At 39.3% G+C, this 14,667-nt stretch overlaps 9 protein-coding genes across 9 annotated transcripts; 8 read left to right on the top strand and 1 right to left on the bottom strand.

Annotated features, from left to right (window-relative positions):
• Positions 1-136: 136 nt before the first annotated feature.
• On the bottom strand, positions 137-1,654 carry LOC108096912 (lipopolysaccharide-induced tumor necrosis factor-alpha factor homolog). Its single transcript, XM_017198862.1, has 2 exons — positions 1,173-1,654; positions 137-538 (listed from the first exon to the last, which is right to left on the bottom strand). Exons 1-2 carry the CDS (start codon positions 1,457-1,459, stop codon positions 436-438), a joined length of 390 nt encoding a protein of 129 aa, XP_017054351.1. The 5' UTR covers positions 1,460-1,654; the 3' UTR covers positions 137-435.
• A 1,030-nt stretch (positions 1,655-2,684) lies between these two features.
• Positions 2,685-4,000, top strand: LOC108096534. Its single transcript, XM_017198219.2, has 2 exons — positions 2,685-3,118; positions 3,686-4,000. Exons 1-2 carry the CDS (start codon positions 2,757-2,759, stop codon positions 3,795-3,797), a joined length of 474 nt encoding a protein of 157 aa, XP_017053708.1. The 5' UTR covers positions 2,685-2,756; the 3' UTR covers positions 3,798-4,000.
• A 59-nt stretch (positions 4,001-4,059) lies between these two features.
• LOC108096536 lies at positions 4,060-4,589 on the top strand. The gene is made up of 2 exons (XM_017198221.2): positions 4,060-4,334; positions 4,395-4,589. The coding sequence occupies exons 1-2, from the start codon at positions 4,060-4,062 to the stop codon at positions 4,513-4,515; spliced, it is 396 nt and encodes a 131-aa protein (XP_017053710.1). The 3' UTR covers positions 4,516-4,589.
• On the top strand, positions 4,586-5,624 carry LOC108096535. The gene is made up of 2 exons (XM_017198220.2): positions 4,586-4,959; positions 5,309-5,624. The coding sequence occupies exons 1-2, from the start codon at positions 4,763-4,765 to the stop codon at positions 5,532-5,534; spliced, it is 423 nt and encodes a 140-aa protein (XP_017053709.1). The 5' UTR covers positions 4,586-4,762; the 3' UTR covers positions 5,535-5,624.
• Positions 5,625-7,474: 1,850 nt separating this feature from the next.
• Positions 7,475-9,681, top strand: LOC108096757 (probable cytochrome P450 6d2). The gene is made up of 4 exons (XM_017198617.1): positions 7,475-8,317; positions 8,627-9,072; positions 9,127-9,375; positions 9,432-9,681. The coding sequence occupies exons 1-4, from the start codon at positions 7,638-7,640 to the stop codon at positions 9,593-9,595; spliced, it is 1,539 nt and encodes a 512-aa protein (XP_017054106.1). The 5' UTR covers positions 7,475-7,637; the 3' UTR covers positions 9,596-9,681.
• A 1,618-nt stretch (positions 9,682-11,299) lies between these two features.
• On the top strand, positions 11,300-11,921 carry LOC108096500. Its single transcript, XM_017198109.1, has 2 exons — positions 11,300-11,634; positions 11,693-11,921. The coding sequence occupies exons 1-2, from the start codon at positions 11,300-11,302 to the stop codon at positions 11,817-11,819; spliced, it is 462 nt and encodes a 153-aa protein (XP_017053598.1). The 3' UTR covers positions 11,820-11,921.
• Positions 11,922-12,267: 346 nt separating this feature from the next.
• Positions 12,268-12,826, top strand: LOC108096761. Its single transcript, XM_017198620.2, has 2 exons — positions 12,268-12,544; positions 12,603-12,826. Exons 1-2 carry the CDS (start codon positions 12,291-12,293, stop codon positions 12,745-12,747), a joined length of 399 nt encoding a protein of 132 aa, XP_017054109.1. The 5' UTR covers positions 12,268-12,290; the 3' UTR covers positions 12,748-12,826.
• Positions 12,827-12,921: 95 nt separating this feature from the next.
• LOC108096762 lies at positions 12,922-13,793 on the top strand. The gene has a single exon (XM_017198622.2). It carries the CDS (start codon positions 12,957-12,959, stop codon positions 13,140-13,142), a length of 186 nt encoding a protein of 61 aa, XP_017054111.1. The 5' UTR covers positions 12,922-12,956; the 3' UTR covers positions 13,143-13,793.
• LOC108096760 lies at positions 13,615-14,276 on the top strand. The gene is made up of 2 exons (XM_017198619.2): positions 13,615-13,793; positions 13,855-14,276. Exons 1-2 carry the CDS (start codon positions 13,615-13,617, stop codon positions 14,132-14,134), a joined length of 459 nt encoding a protein of 152 aa, XP_017054108.1. The 3' UTR covers positions 14,135-14,276.
• Positions 14,277-14,667: the final 391 nt, after the last annotated feature.

The following is a 14,667-nucleotide window of genomic DNA, read 5'->3' as shown; positions in this document are numbered from 1 at the left end:
GTGTTTAAATTTTCTAACAAACAAGTTAATTTTTTTGGCTTTAGCCCTTATGCATTTTTGTGATGACTGCAAGGGTATATCTATCTTGTTTCTCTGCGGATATACGTCGCTAAGCGTTATAAATATACAGATTGTATAATAGTCGAAAAGCGTTTGCTAGTGGTTTATTATTCCCATTAAATCTTTAAATTTTCCGTTGTGTTTAGTTCCTTTTTCATAATCTGATGGATTAAATTAAAAAAGGTAGCATAAAGTGTTTTAATAATATTTTGGTGTGACGACCAAGTAAAGTAATAAGACAATGTTGGCATACCATGTAACCTATCGCAATTCTTATTTCCTTTTATAAAGACTCATTTGTTTAGAGTGTGACGAATGTATTTACAGTTTAATGCTTAGAGGTCTTTAAAGGTAGATATATAGATAAGTAATTAGTTAGTTCTCGTAGGTGCCGATATAAGCACTGCAGTTGGGACAGTAATGGTTGGCATTTTGGCAGGAATCCATACAGTAAGGCAGACATACGCATGGCCAGCAGCTGTAAATGCAGATTAAGAAAGATCGATTAGATAAGATCGGGGAATTAATTCGTAAGTCAAAAGGCTAATTCCAATTGGCCTATACACGCCCTATAACAGTTGCCTTCAGTTTCATTCACCCAGTCATTTCATCCAGTTTGCTTGATTTCTGCTTTGTTATCTGACTCAACTTCAGTTCCAGTTGAGATAACATTGTATTCATGTATGGTTTAAATACCTACCTACCTATATATGTACATCTGTTGTACTTTGCAGGCGATAAGAGGCCGCAAGTATTGCATGGGCGTAGCTACTTTACTTTCTGTCAAGAAACTCCATGAGAACATGTTACTAAATTCATATGATTGCTGATTCTTAAGATTTGTATATAGGTATCTTAGATATATCTCTGCATTATAAATTTGTTCATCTCTATTTGTTTTTTTTGCTACTTTGTTACTTTATATATTAAATTTTTAAATTCTTTATAATAATTTTTGTAGATAAGTATCGTACTTGATAACTTGCGATTAAACTGGGAGATTTCTCTTAATCCACTTTTCTAGACCTACGGCCCTGCCATTCTAAATAAGATCATTCTAGGTAAATTGTGACGTTGAGCGAACTGTCTTTCCAGACTTTTGAGGAACTTACATAAACAGGCACAGGATTAGAGCCCAGCAATGTGTCCTGCTGGAGGGAGTGCTCTTCACGGTGGTCAGGACCTCGGCTTGGCAGGATGGACAGCGGATGCGGGTGGGTCCACTGCCGATGGGCACCAGATTGGAGGTCGTCGTGGTCTGGATGATCACCGTGGAAGTCTGGGGTGGTCGTGGCATCGGTGGGTACAGTGGTGGCTGGGTGGGACCTCCGGGTTGATAGGTTTGCGCTGGCGTGAATCCGGGCTGCTCACTGTACGGCGGAGGCTGCTTGCTGTCCATGATTCTGTAGTTTTAGTTTTATGGATTCTCTGGGTTCTCGGGTTTTCAGAACGAATTCAACCGATCGCTTTGCTGGCTCGCAGTGCACTGAAGACTCAACTGGAAATGGAGCTACGGCAATGCCTTTACCTCAGGTTCTTTATCTTATCGCTACATAGGGATGGGGGTTCCTGTCAAACTAATAAACGGATATCTGTTTTATTGTGCACTTGATTTAGTGCGCTATAGCGATGCTCTTCTGAATTGGTAATAGATGAGTCACCTGTTTGATAACACCTTTAATATAGAACCAAACGATGATTAACGCTTTGACAAGTCGGCCTGTATGAAAAATTCAATTACGTGTATTTGGGTAAGAGACATATTGTCGGGAGAGGGTATAAACAAACAAAGGTTCTTGGCTCTCACTCTCCCATCTTAATATTTGTAATATAATCATTTTAGCGAGTGCGTGACTAAATTATATATAATTTTGTACCGGTTTTAGCATTTCCACACCATTTCTCCAGCCTACATTTAAAATGTTAAATGGTGCACCTGTTTTTTGCCTTATATGAATGTTTTATTGTATGTATAATATATTAATTTAAGGGGGTTTTTACCTTTTTAGATAGTTATCTTTTTTACCTAAAACTTTTTTTGTTTTCTGCATGTACAACTTTTTGAGCACTTCGAAAATCTTAAAACTTCATTTAAGTATCTAATTATATTACTTTTTTGTAAATAATTGCAAATGTAATATAATTTATTTTATTTATACATAATTAATTATTAAAATGTATTATTTATTAATTTATTTTATTTATATCGTAAAATGATTTTAAGGACTACGTTATAAGACGTTAAAATAAAATAAATTGAATGTTTTTAATAAAATTATTCAAATTAGTTTTTTGTTGAAATATTTGATAATGGTCTTCGTTCTTTAATGGGTTAAGTTAACTACATTTAAACCGTTGTTTTTTATGGGAAAAGCTCCGTTAGCCACCCACTCGCCGGAAGCTTGCGGAAGCTTTTCCTCGCAGACCCAAAGTTCAAGTGCAGCCGTTAACACCGCAGCCATGAAAATAGTGTTAGGCAAATACAGTAAATACGCGGCTTGTCGGAGGCTTGACAAAACAGATGAACAACTGGTTTGTTCAGCACCCCTCACAGCCCCAAAAGATCCCCCTCTGCCGTTCCTTACTTGCCAAACGCTAACTGTTTGACTTATGTTTTTTATGGTTTCAATGTTTCAATTGTAAAATAACCCAATTTATAGGCAAATAGAAAACCCGACTCGAGTCAGTTCAACAACATGAGTCGCACGCTGAAGTTCCATCTGCAAGCTCCCGACGAGGAGGAGTTCCCGCCGGATCTGGTGGAGATTAATCTGAATCCCAACTGCGGTCAGGTCAAGCAGAAATCGGCACAGGCTCTGGACCAGTTGCTCCTGGCCACGCCCCCTCACCGGGGTTATCCTTATGGCTATGCCGAGGACTCGGAGCCGGAGACGTACTTCTGCCGGAAGAGTAACTCCACGGGTCAGCTGGCCGAGAAGGTATCGCCTCCGCCGCCGACGGCCACCAACATCAGTTGCCTGAGGCAAATGTACTGCCCGGAGTGCCACGAGCGGTTGCACGAACAGGGAGTCCGGCTGGAACGACTCCTGACCATGTGGTGAGTGTCAACAACAAAGTCAGATAATTACATTGCTAACATAAATATTTTTTTTTTTGATTGTGTTACCGTTTATATATCCTTTTATTTTTTATGCATTTTCCTTATTGAAGTAAACAACAATTACTAAACAAAGTTCTAATTTTAATAAGTGGAGTGGCTAGAAAAAGATTCTGCATAGAAATGTTTACCAGGACTGTAATTATTGACCAACTAGGTTGTTTAAATTCAATATAATACAAGCCTTATTTTAACGAGAAAGAAGAAATTATTATTTTATTTATTTATTTATTTATTTTAAGAAAACGGTAAATTGAGATTAAATTTAATTGTTAATGTAATGTAAATAATTTAAATTGGTAACTTTTTCAAGGAATGTTTTAAAGCTTTAACCTGTTAACCTTCTAAGAGACTTTGTCTGTGATATATGCAAATAAAATCGTTTTTATTTTTCCTTATGACAACCAGAAACAAAACACATTTTTATATTGTTTTAAATATGTATTACCCTTAAGATTTTTGTTGTATTTTTCTTTAATTCTGATTATATTTTGCCATTACTTTCAGTTGTTTTGCCTTCCTGCCCTTGTATCCCTGCTGCCCCAGGCGCTCCGCCAACGATTGCAAGGTCATCTGTGGCAAGTGCGGCTACCTCTTGGGGGCATGGAAGAGACAATGAGGAGGGGAGAGGGGAAAGGGGAGCCGTGGGAAGGGGGCAATCGGAGTGGGTGCTCCGCATTTAATTATTTGTTTTGTTTAGTTTTTAAGCACTTTTTGTTGACCTTGCGGCGAGTGATGAGCGCAGAAACTGGAAGAGCTGTTTGCCAAATATCGAAATTGTTGATTTCTGCAATATACTCTCGGTCATTCTCTTAGATCAGATCTCTTTGTTTAGACATTTCTCTTTGTTTATAATTTCACTGCTTGGGGGATTTGCCAAAATGTTTGGCAATTATCGCTGGCCAGTCGCAATGTCTCGCGGAAACGACTTGGATGCGGATCTGGAGGTGGATCTCCCAGGCGGGGATAGCCACTCGGCGGCCACCACAGTGGAATTGGAGGAGCGTCCTGGGAAGCCGAAGGTGCGATTCTTTAGCATTGGTCCAAGTAGCTACCAGGTGCGGTGTCCTTTGTGCCAGCAAGATTCCAAAACGGAAACGGTGGAGATGACAGGAGCATTGGGGCAACTAAGTTGCCTTCTATCTGCTTTATCCTGGTAGGATTTTCCACTTTTTTTAAATGGTTAATGTATATTAATATATTTTTGAAATTTCAGTTGCTTTCCCATCTTCGCCCTGACTTTTGTTTACTCCTGTTTGCAAAGTCGCCTCAAGTCGAAGCGTGTTTTCTGCAGCCGATGCGGTGGTCACTTGGGCTTCCACTGGCGTCCCACTTAGACTTAGTTGGCTCTCTAGAACCCGCAAAAGTGATCTATAAATAAACCGACAGCTGTTGTCAAATTTTTTAATAAGTTACTTGAATTTATTCGATCAGCACTCAGGCGTTGCCTCCAAAAGCGTATCTCTCCCACTCTCAGATTCGCTCTTAGTTTCGATTGTGATGTAGACACCGACAGATTGCAGATACTTGGATACATTATGCGAATGCTTTTGGCTCTTCGGTCAGTTGCTCTGTCGCCTCGAAATGGCCAGCACCGAAAGTCTGGATGGCAGTGCCTTCGAGGGTGACATCTCGGCGGTGCCGCAGGTGGGTCATCTGACCACCGAGCCGCAGGAGCTGGAGTGCCCCGCCTGCCACCAGTTGCAGACCACCCGCGTGGAATCGGAGGCGGTGACCATTCTGCAGAAGATTACCTGCTCCATAAATGTGCTGCTCTGCTGGTAGGTTGAATACTTATTCTGTCATCAAATATACATATATAAAATGATAAATAACATACCCATGTCAATAGATTTGTATAGTATCCACATTTTTTTATTGCTTGAAGATTTATGTATCAAATCAATATTAATTTTATAAATATATTAAAACAGATTAAAGATTTATTTTATTATAATTATTTTTAGTGTTTTCAATACATTTTTATGATATCATAATTATTAGTATTATTTGAAGACTTATGCAGTTTATTTAACAAATGAAATCAATATCTTAAAACAAATGACAGTTTTTTTTAATAGAATACCCACCTTGATCCGAATTGTAATAAACATTTTTCATACCCTGCAGCAACCCCATTCGCTGGAAGGGTCGTCACGATGTCAATCACTACTGCAGTTCCTGTGGCTGTTTCATAGGACGCGACATCACTCTAAGTTGGTACAAGAGGACTCTGTTCCGGCTCCAAAGGGGCGAGGTGGAGGATAATGGACGCTTCCAAAAGTTTCGCAAGGTGGAAAAGGAGCAGCTGGACGAAAAGAAATTAGGAAGACAGCGCAAGGCTCTAGAATCATGACGTTCTAATGAGATCAAATAAATAAATAATTTAAGCAAACAATGAAACCTTTCAAACCTTACAGTCAGTCACAAAAGTATTCGTTGCGAGGCACCCTACAACTAAATACATGTTTTTTTTAATGAATATGTAACAAATTAATATTTTTATTTATTGTTTGGGGTAACGCACTTATTAAACATACAAAAAATAACAAAATTTTTTTAGAAAATTAGCTTCATTGCTTTTTTTTCCTTTAGAAAATAAGAGAACTTCAAAATATCGTCTCACAAAAGTATTCGTTTTTTTGTTTCGGCATTAAATATTTATGTTTTTTTTTAAATTTAGTATTTTGTGTGCAAGCCGTTGTTTTCTTTAATAGGTTGTAAGCGCCTCGGCTTTGACTCCAGTAGTTTTCGGCACCTCACTTCGGGTATATTCGACCATTCCTTCAGCAATATCTCTTTTAGCTCATTTTTGGAGGAAATCTTATGTTCCTGGACTTTTAGCTTAAGATGGGCCCAAAGATTTTCAATAGGGTTGACGTCTGGGCTTTGTGGAGGAGTGTGGATCTGCTTGGTATTAAACAACAGCCATTTCTTGACTTTCCAAGCCGTATGTTTGGGATCATTGTCCTGTTGGAAAATGAACTTGCCGCCTTCTAGACCCATTTTGGTGGCACTGGAGTGTAAATTTTCCTTTAATATTTTGAGATATCCTTCAGCATTCATAATTCCGTCTATGAAAGCCAACTCTCCAACTCCTTGAGCGGACATGCAGCCCCAAACTAATACGGAACCGCCGCCATGCTTCACCGTTGGTTTAACATTTTTCAGTTTAAGCTCTTCACAGGGCTTTCGCCACACTTTTCCTTTTCCATCAGATCCGAATATATTGAATTTGGTTTCAACGCTAAATATTACTTGTCCCAGTACTCCAAATTCCGGTCTAAATACGTTTTAGCAAAAGAAAGCCGCTTTGATATATTTATGGCTGAGAGCAAGGGTTTCTTTCTAGGGCATCTCCCATGCAGATCTTGGCTCCTGAGCACTCTTCGGACGGTTTCAGTGGATACGTTAGTTCCCAGGGATGTGGTTAGGACACTATTAATTTTCGGAGCCGAAAGGTGCGGATTTTTCTTGTTTTCTTCGAGGATTTTCCGCTCTTCTCTGCAGGTTAATGCTTTCGGACGGCCGCAACGGGGAAGATTTTCCAGGGAATTCCTGGATTTCAGTCGAGAAATGAGACTCCTTATGGTTAAAGGACTTCTATCGAACATCCCACAAATATATTTAATGGATCGACCTTCATTATGTAGGTGCAAAATAATTTTTTTTTGTAAAAAGTTTAACTCTGTTCCCTTCGGCATTTTGCTAGAGATTTACACCAAGAATGACGCCAAAAAATGGTGTTTTTCCCCGAATTCAGTCTTTAAAATAGAAACGCAACCAAAATGACAAAAAAAAAAATAATTCGCTAACTTAAAAAATACTAAAATATAAAAAATTCGTAAGGCAACGAATACTTTTGTGACCCTGCAACACGGCTTATATTTGTATTTTCGTCCATATCTTTTTATGGAAAGCGTTTTCTGTTTGGTTTTTTTTTCCACATACTTCACAAAATATATATCTTTGGAAACGTAAACCATTTTTTACCATTTTAAAACTGTTTCTTATTTAAAATTTGCATTTTTCTCTTAACCCTCTTTGCAACGAATACTTTTGTGACTGACTGTATATCCTAAAATATTTTTTATTCGTGCTTTATGTTATAGAATTTGTATTAGCTTATTGGATCAACAGGTAAGTCGTTTCTCTCGTTTTTTTCAGCCCTGTTCCCAGAAGAGTCGAAAGCTTCTTCCAGCTGAGAAATCACTTGATTAGCTGGAAGAGAACGGGAATGGCAGCAAAAAGCACCGAAATCGCAGTTCGCCGTTTGCTTTCGTCGTTTGTTCGCATTACTTATCGGGAGACTTTATGTCTATATAAAAACAAATAGCAGCCAGTACAATTCTGCAGTTTGAAAAGTGTACATTGAAGAGTTTCGCTAGATTTCATCACTATTAGAAATTGAATTTTTTTCTATTTTGAAAGTGGTACATTTAATAAACCATCCATTAATATGTGGGTTTTAGTATTGCTGATCCTTTGCCTGGGATTGCTATATAAATATGTGAGGCATCACTATACTTACTGGCAAAGATTGGGAGTGGACGAGGAGCCGGCCAAAATTCCCTTTGGAGTAATGGACACTGTGATGAAACAGGAACGCAGTTTGGGAATGGCTTTGGGAGATATTTACGCCCGGCATGAGGGAAAAATCGTAGGAATTTATATGATGAACAAAAGGAGTATCCTGGTACGGGATGCTCAACTGGCTCGTCAAATAATGACCAGTGATTTCGGAAGCTTTCACGATCGTGGAGTTTACGTGGATGAGGATAAGGATCCGCTATCCGCCAATCTTTTCAACCTGCGAGGAGCCTCCTGGAGGAATCTTCGGCAGAAACTTACTCCCTCGTTCTCCTCCGGAAAAATAAAGGGAATGTTCGGCACAATCGATGATGTGGGTGATAAACTGGTGCAACATCTCGAAGGAGTTTTGGACCAGAGTGATGAAGTGGAGATCAAAGATGTTATGACCACCTATGCAGTGGACATAATTGGATCGGTGATTTTCGGCTTGGAAATCGATAGTTTCAGCAATCCGGAAAACGAGTTCCGTGAAATAAGTAGTTCGGCGAATAGGGATAAATCTCTGCTGCTCAAGATCCACAATATGTCCATGTTCATATGCCCACCGTGAGTACAAAACCAAGTGCATTGCAAAATGAAATGTTTTGCACATTTATTTTTAGATGCGCGATACTTAAAGTTTTCTATTTTATTTCCCAACCATAAAGCATTGCTAAAAGTAAAGTGCATTTCTTCATTAATTTTGTAAAACATTTTGCTTTTTTCTTTTGTAAATTGGATGTATTGAGTGATTTTTAACAAAGTGTTTTATAAATTTGAAGGTTAATTATATTTTTAAAATAAATCTTAAAAATATTGAGAAAATACATACATACTTTATATGATAACCTTATTAAGTTTTATTAAAATTTTAAGGATTGCCAAGCTGATGAACCGTTTGGGTTATGAGAGTCATATTTTGACTTCCCTACGTGACATGATGCAGCGAACCATAGAATTTAGGGAGCTCCACAACGTTGTACGCAAGGACATGTTGCAATTGCTTATTCGGCTGCGAAACACGGGTAAGATCGGCGAGGACGATGATCAAGTTTGGGACATCGAAACTCCACGGGAAGAGCTCAAGTCGATGTCCATCGAGAAGATTGCGGCACAGGCATTTCTGTTCTACGTGGCTGGATCGGAATCCACTGCTGCAGCCTCCGCTTTTACTCTTTACGAATTATCCATGTATCCTGAGCTTTTGAAGGAAGCTCGCGAGGAGGTGGATGCAGTGCTGCGAAAGCACAACCTGAAGCCAAAGGATAAGTTCACCTACGAGGCGGTGCAGGATTTTAAGTTCTTGGACCTCTGCATCATGGGTGGGTTTATTAAAACTCATTAAGTTTGAACCTTTTCTAAAAACATGTTTACAGAAACCATTCGTAAATATCCTGGTCTTCCCTTCCTGAATCGCGAGTGCACTGAGGATTATCGAGTTCCCGGGACCGATCACATTATAACCAAGGGAACACCCATACTGATTTCTCTCTTTGGTTTGCAACGTGATCCTGCGTATTTCCCCAATCCCAATGGCTACGATCCCCATCGTTTTGATGCGGATAACATGAACTATGTTCAGGCAGCTTATATGCCATTTGGAGAGGGTCCCAGGCACTGCATAGGTTGGTATTTCTTTTACTGAAGATGTTTTTAACTATATTTATTTAAATTTATTTAGCTCTTCGAATGGGAAAGGTAAACTCCAAGGTGGCAGTGGCCAAAGTTTTAGCCAATTTCGATATCAAGCAGTCTCCCCGCAAGGAAGTTGAGTTCCGCTTCGATGCTGCTCCGGTTTTGGTGACCAAGGATGCTCTGAAAATTCGTTTGACCAAGAGAAAGTAATAATTGAAGTAGCATACTATATCCTTTAAAGCCATAAAAACATTTATTTAAAATTTTAATTACAAATAAACTAAAACTATATCGTATGTCGCACTTATTCAAAAACAAAAATTGAGATCTTTGAAGTTTTGTTAAAAAAAGGATTCGCGAAAAATAATGTATGTATGTAGATGCATTAACAAAAAAAACAGTGTAGTTATTTTATATGTTGTTTCTTTAGATCAGGGGTGCTCAACGCCTATACACTGAGTGCACTTTTGTTTTTGTAGACGCTCTGTGCTTATGGGTAGTGCGCGCATAAGCACCGTGCATATGGGCTTCGATTTGCATGCGAAACAAAAACAATTTTGCTTGTTTCTTCATTACATCTCTATCCGTCGTCACGCTTCGCTGAACGCAATGTATTTTGTTTTTGTTTTTTCCTCGAGCACATGCACTTGAACTTATTTTTCTGTCTGCGTTGGCTTTTGATTTATTTCGTGGTGGACCATCGTAATTGTTATGTTAAATTTTTTGGCAGATCAAAATGAGTGATGAATTAGAGAGCAGTTTTTTTTAGCATAAACTTTAAATGCGAAGTACAATGCGTAATATGCTTCGTATTTCTGGAGGTAAACACCAAATACAATCGTAATAGGCATTTTTCTCTTAGTGCACAGCTGCGCCCCAACACAAACGCGCCGCTACATATGTACACGTTTTCTTGTGGGTGTGTTAGTAAACGCACTCCCAGCGGGAAAAGAGATGTGGAAGATATGCTATTTTCCAGAGATTTCTTCATACAAGCGGAAGGGCAAAAACCTCCTTCACCCCTTACATTTTTGCCGTCTCTCCTTTCAAAATACACGCGGGTGACACACAAAAGGAAGGGGTAAAGGAGGTTTCTATGTAAAAATCCACAGGTTTCAGAAACCCACCCTTATTTAGCGGACCGAAATTTTCAACTCCTACCCCTACGCCTGCTAAAAGAAGCAGGATTTCCAGTAGACTTTAAACCGAAAACCTACTTCTAAAAACGTACTTCTCACTTTCCCGCTGGGCTGCCATAAGACGAATTTGAGCACCCCTGCTTTAGATCACTATACATTTACTTGATCTCATCCGACTTTTCACAAAGCTTTAAGCTCTCTCTTAATATAATTTAATTGAGCTCAGATTTGAGTCATAAATAAACACAAACAAAGCGAAGCAAACATAAACAAAAACCATAAACATAAACAGTTATCAGCTGTTTTACCGGTAAATCTTGTTACTACTTACAATAATAACACACTGATCAGCAAAAGTATTGAGCAACCTAACATGTAAAACAATAACTGTTTTTTTTAAATAAATGTATTGATAATATTGAATAATATAGGAATCATTCCTATGAACAAATTCCATATTGAAATTTTCAAAACAAAGAAGTGTCTGTAGAAATGTCGAAACGTTGTCCATGTTTTTCATAATTGTTTTGGAACTGTGCTATATATATTGGCTAAACAAATATTCGCCAAATGTTTGGCTGTCGATCTGGTTCTGGTTGAGGGGGCAACACACCGAATATTTATACCCCGAATAGCTGCTGATGACATCATGGGCTCCATGGCCATACAAATTCTTCTCAATAGGAGAATCTCTCTTCGAAATTCTCTTTATTGTCATGTTGCTCTCGCGGATGGGCTTCTGTATCTCTGGTGGAGATCGGATAAATCAGTTACCATGGAGCAGCACCAGAAGGTGGAGAGGTTGCGGGTGAGATTGGTGCCCGCTGGAACGGCGGATGAGCGTGCCAGGAACATCATCGCGAATGTGGTGCTCGAGGAGGGAGTGGTGCCCTTCATCGATGAGCAGGCGGCGGAGAAGGTGACCCTGCTCCCCCAGGAGTCCACTGCTCCACTTTCCAGTGCCGCCCAGCAACCTCGCATCCGATACTACGCCGTAGGACCCTCAACCTATAAGATACTATGTCCTCTTTGCCGGGAGAGAAGCCAAGCGGCTGTGATGAGAGCAGCCAGTTGCAAGGACGCCAGCTTCTGTCTCAGTTTGCTTTCCTGGTAAGCTCATCTAGGATATTCAAGGAACCTAACATTCTAAGCATCTAATCCTTTATAGCATCTTCCCACTCTTTTGGATCTGCTGCGTGTGCACCTGGTGCGGATGCAACCGGGAATGGACCACCAAGGGGATCTATTGCAGCTCATGTGGCGGCAAGGTTGGAATTCAGCGCAAGGCCAAGTAGGCTGATCAACGAACCAATTAAAATACAAATTAATGCCAAATATTTTATCGCTCTATAATTCTATTACGCATCTAACTCAATTAAAGACGCACTGTAAATCAATTATGAAGGTGCTCTTAATTTGCTCTTTTAGATCAGATGTTCTCTTGGAAAGTAAAAGTTTGCTAATGTATTCAGGGTATTTTAACAAAAAGGGTAAACATTTTTTAAAAATCTACAAATTAAAAAAAATGTATGAATACGCGTAATTTGATTAATATTTAAGGGATTAATTTTAAAGGGAATAGTAAATATTTCAAAAACGAAAAGAGAGTTTTGTTAAGTGAGATATTCTATATTCATTTGAACAATTCTCTTGTGGTTATGGACCCTCTATTTTCTCTGAGTGCAGTGTGGCTCTCTTCAAATAATCCAAACAGGTTGTCCGGTTGTTTGGCAGCGTTTCGCTTTCAGTTTGATTGTGGAGCGATCATGACGACGACGCTGCCGGAGAAGGAAACGGAGCAGGAGGCCCGGGAGCGGGAAGCCAAAGCTCAGGAAGATCGCAAGGAGCGTAAGATCTACGAGAATTTTGCCACGCCCCTCGCTGGAACTTTTCTCAACCTCCCACGCGAACCGGTGGAGATCAAGTGCCCCGCCTGCGGAATCAAGGATCTCAGTGTGGTGCAGAATGATCTCAAGTGGTGGGCCAGTGAAATTAACCGCATTGTTGGATGTCTTTTTGTGTAGGTGAAAACAGCACTTACATTTTTTATAAGAAATCTAATTCAAATTTCCTTACAGGACCTTTTGTTGTTGCTGTTGCTTTAATTACTATGTGCCCTGCAAGCAAACTGACAGAAGTCATTATTGTGGAAATTGTGGCTGCTACTTTGGACGCTCTATGAAGAGGAGGCAGCCACTCAAATTGAAGGCAACCACCGCCTAGTTCCCACACATTTTGAAATTTCTGAACACCACCCACCCACTGCAAAGCCATCAAAACAAAAATAAAACTAAAAAGATCACACTCTCTCTTTCACTTGTTCTCTGGGTTATTCTCTTTGGGGAATATTTGATAATTTTATACCTCCAATTACTCTTCGACTGCCTCAGTCGTCGTTCGTTTTCGAAACAGTCAACATCTTTCAGTCCGACATGGCTCAGGATCCGAAGCCACTTTACTTTGCCGTGGGTCCCAGTCCCAACGAGATCACCTGTCCCTATTGCCGGACCAAGGCCAAAACCCGGGTGATGCGATCCTGGCTGCGGTGTTGCACAAAAAGGCACCACTGTGGTGCCTGTGGAGAGTACTTGGGTGTCTACCGCCGTCCACAGCTTTAAATCACAACAAGATGTCATACTACTGGGATACCACTTCTACAATAAACTCTTTAAACCCATTTTATTTTAGTTATTTTAAAACAATAAAATCATATTTAATTTAAATGGTAAAAAAGGCGTTTAAATTATATACCTATTTATTTAAATTATAAGAATAAATGGGAAAATGTCAAAAAAATATAAATATGTTTTAGTATGTAGTTTTAAAATTTGGCCATCTTATACATAAATCAACAATTAAAGAACATATTTTTTTCTCTGTAAATCAAATGGAATTTTGTAATAGTGAGAATAATTTATATGTTTTGCATGCGTTAACTTAATTACCAGACCAACGCCTCATAGAAGAGACAAATCGGAAAAGAGAGGTATCATCGGTAGCTGGAGAACTCAGATTCTAATTTTCCCTCGAATGATCTCTTTAGATTTGGTTTACTTTCAGTCGCCGATCGCTCTCGCTAGAGTTCACATCATGACCGTAGACGAGCCGCAAATTGTGGCCATCAGTGTGGGCCACAAGCAACCAGTGGGTTACCTGAAAGAGGAGTCAACATGGATCCATTGTCCTGCGTGCGAAAAGTTTGGAACGAGTGTGGTCATATTGGAGGTGGTTACCTGTCTGCAGAGATTTCTGGGACTCACGAAACTTTGGTTTGAAATTGGATTTTTGTCGCTTAATACTTAAAAAAGAACTCTTCAACTTTATATCTAGTAAAAAATGGCAAGGACGTCAGGATATCAATCACTATTGTTCACACTGCGGCTGCTTTATTGGAAGATTTGTGCCCATCAGCTGCATGGAACGCTGTCTTTCGAGATCAGCTCGCAAACAGGCTGCTGTGGATGACATGACTCTGAAGACTCGTCCAAAGGATTGTGCTGAAAGGGCCCAGAAGTCCAGGGAGAAAGTTCTGGCCAACAGAGAAAAGAAAAGAGCAGAGAAGGCAGCTAAGGAACTGAGCAGACAAACACAAATAGCAGTACACCAATGATCGAGTTTTTGTTTGTACTCACTATGCAAAAGCTTCATATAATATTCTAGCCATATACACAAATGTTTACGCAAGGTATATTTTGATGATTGTAAAGGTTCTAATAAAGAATCTTGGTAATACGGATTTGCTGAAAATTTATACGTTTTGATTATCAAGTATCTATTAGACAAGTATCATTAGAAAGCGCCTCCAGCGGACGAAAGACGAAATCGCTTGGGTTCAGGTTCAGTCCGTAAAATTCGGGTGGCGCTCTCACTTATTGTAATTTTAAACCCACTATATGGCTTTTCCTTTCGTACTTACAAGAAACACCCTTTTACTCGCTCTAGTGCCCTATAAGACTACCTTATACGTATTGTACCATGTTACTAGGGCTGTCAAATATATTTAAAATATCGTATCGAAGCTAAGTTCTTTTTAAATAAATAATTTTATAATATACGAATATATCAAATTCCTTGTGATATATTTCTTACAGGTTCGACTTGATAATTTGAAACTATTAAACAACTTTGAATTTACATAACAGC

This window comes from Drosophila ficusphila, unplaced genomic scaffold, assembly GCF_018152265.1.
Source record: "Drosophila ficusphila isolate 14025-0441.05 unplaced genomic scaffold, ASM1815226v1 contig_414, whole genome shotgun sequence".
NCBI lineage: Eukaryota > Metazoa > Arthropoda > Insecta > Diptera > Drosophilidae > Drosophila > Drosophila ficusphila.
This window is presented reverse-complemented; position numbering and strand designations above follow the sequence as displayed.

Coding starts and splice junctions, on each gene's coding strand:
- LOC108096912 (XM_017198862.1), bottom strand. CDS start 1,459: ATGGACAGCAAGCAGCCTCCGCCGTACAGTGAGCAGCCCGGATTCACG. Junction 539..1,172: donor CTAATCCTGTGCCTGTTTAT/GTAAGTTCCTCA, acceptor CTGCATTTACAG/CTGCTGGCCATGCGTATGTC.
- LOC108096534 (XM_017198219.2), top strand. CDS start 2,757: ATGAGTCGCACGCTGAAGTTCCATCTGCAAGCTCCCGACGAGGAGGAG. Junction 3,119..3,685: donor GAACGACTCCTGACCATGTG/GTGAGTGTCAAC, acceptor CATTACTTTCAG/TTGTTTTGCCTTCCTGCCCT.
- LOC108096536 (XM_017198221.2), top strand. CDS start 4,060: ATGTTTGGCAATTATCGCTGGCCAGTCGCAATGTCTCGCGGAAACGAC. Junction 4,335..4,394: donor CTTCTATCTGCTTTATCCTG/GTAGGATTTTCC, acceptor TTGAAATTTCAG/TTGCTTTCCCATCTTCGCCC.
- LOC108096535 (XM_017198220.2), top strand. CDS start 4,763: ATGGCCAGCACCGAAAGTCTGGATGGCAGTGCCTTCGAGGGTGACATC. Junction 4,960..5,308: donor ATAAATGTGCTGCTCTGCTG/GTAGGTTGAATA, acceptor CATACCCTGCAG/CAACCCCATTCGCTGGAAGG.
- LOC108096757 (XM_017198617.1), top strand. CDS start 7,638: ATGTGGGTTTTAGTATTGCTGATCCTTTGCCTGGGATTGCTATATAAA. Junction 8,318..8,626: donor TCCATGTTCATATGCCCACC/GTGAGTACAAAA, acceptor TAAAATTTTAAG/GATTGCCAAGCTGATGAACC. Junction 9,073..9,126: donor CTTGGACCTCTGCATCATGG/GTGGGTTTATTA, acceptor ACATGTTTACAG/AAACCATTCGTAAATATCCT.
- LOC108096500 (XM_017198109.1), top strand. CDS start 11,300: ATGGAGCAGCACCAGAAGGTGGAGAGGTTGCGGGTGAGATTGGTGCCC. Junction 11,635..11,692: donor TGTCTCAGTTTGCTTTCCTG/GTAAGCTCATCT, acceptor AATCCTTTATAG/CATCTTCCCACTCTTTTGGA.
- LOC108096761 (XM_017198620.2), top strand. CDS start 12,291: ATGACGACGACGCTGCCGGAGAAGGAAACGGAGCAGGAGGCCCGGGAG. Junction 12,545..12,602: donor ATTGTTGGATGTCTTTTTGT/GTAGGTGAAAAC, acceptor ATTTCCTTACAG/GACCTTTTGTTGTTGCTGTT.
- LOC108096762 (XM_017198622.2), top strand. CDS start 12,957: ATGGCTCAGGATCCGAAGCCACTTTACTTTGCCGTGGGTCCCAGTCCC.
- LOC108096760 (XM_017198619.2), top strand. CDS start 13,615: ATGACCGTAGACGAGCCGCAAATTGTGGCCATCAGTGTGGGCCACAAG. Junction 13,794..13,854: donor CTGGGACTCACGAAACTTTG/GTTTGAAATTGG, acceptor CTTTATATCTAG/TAAAAAATGGCAAGGACGTC.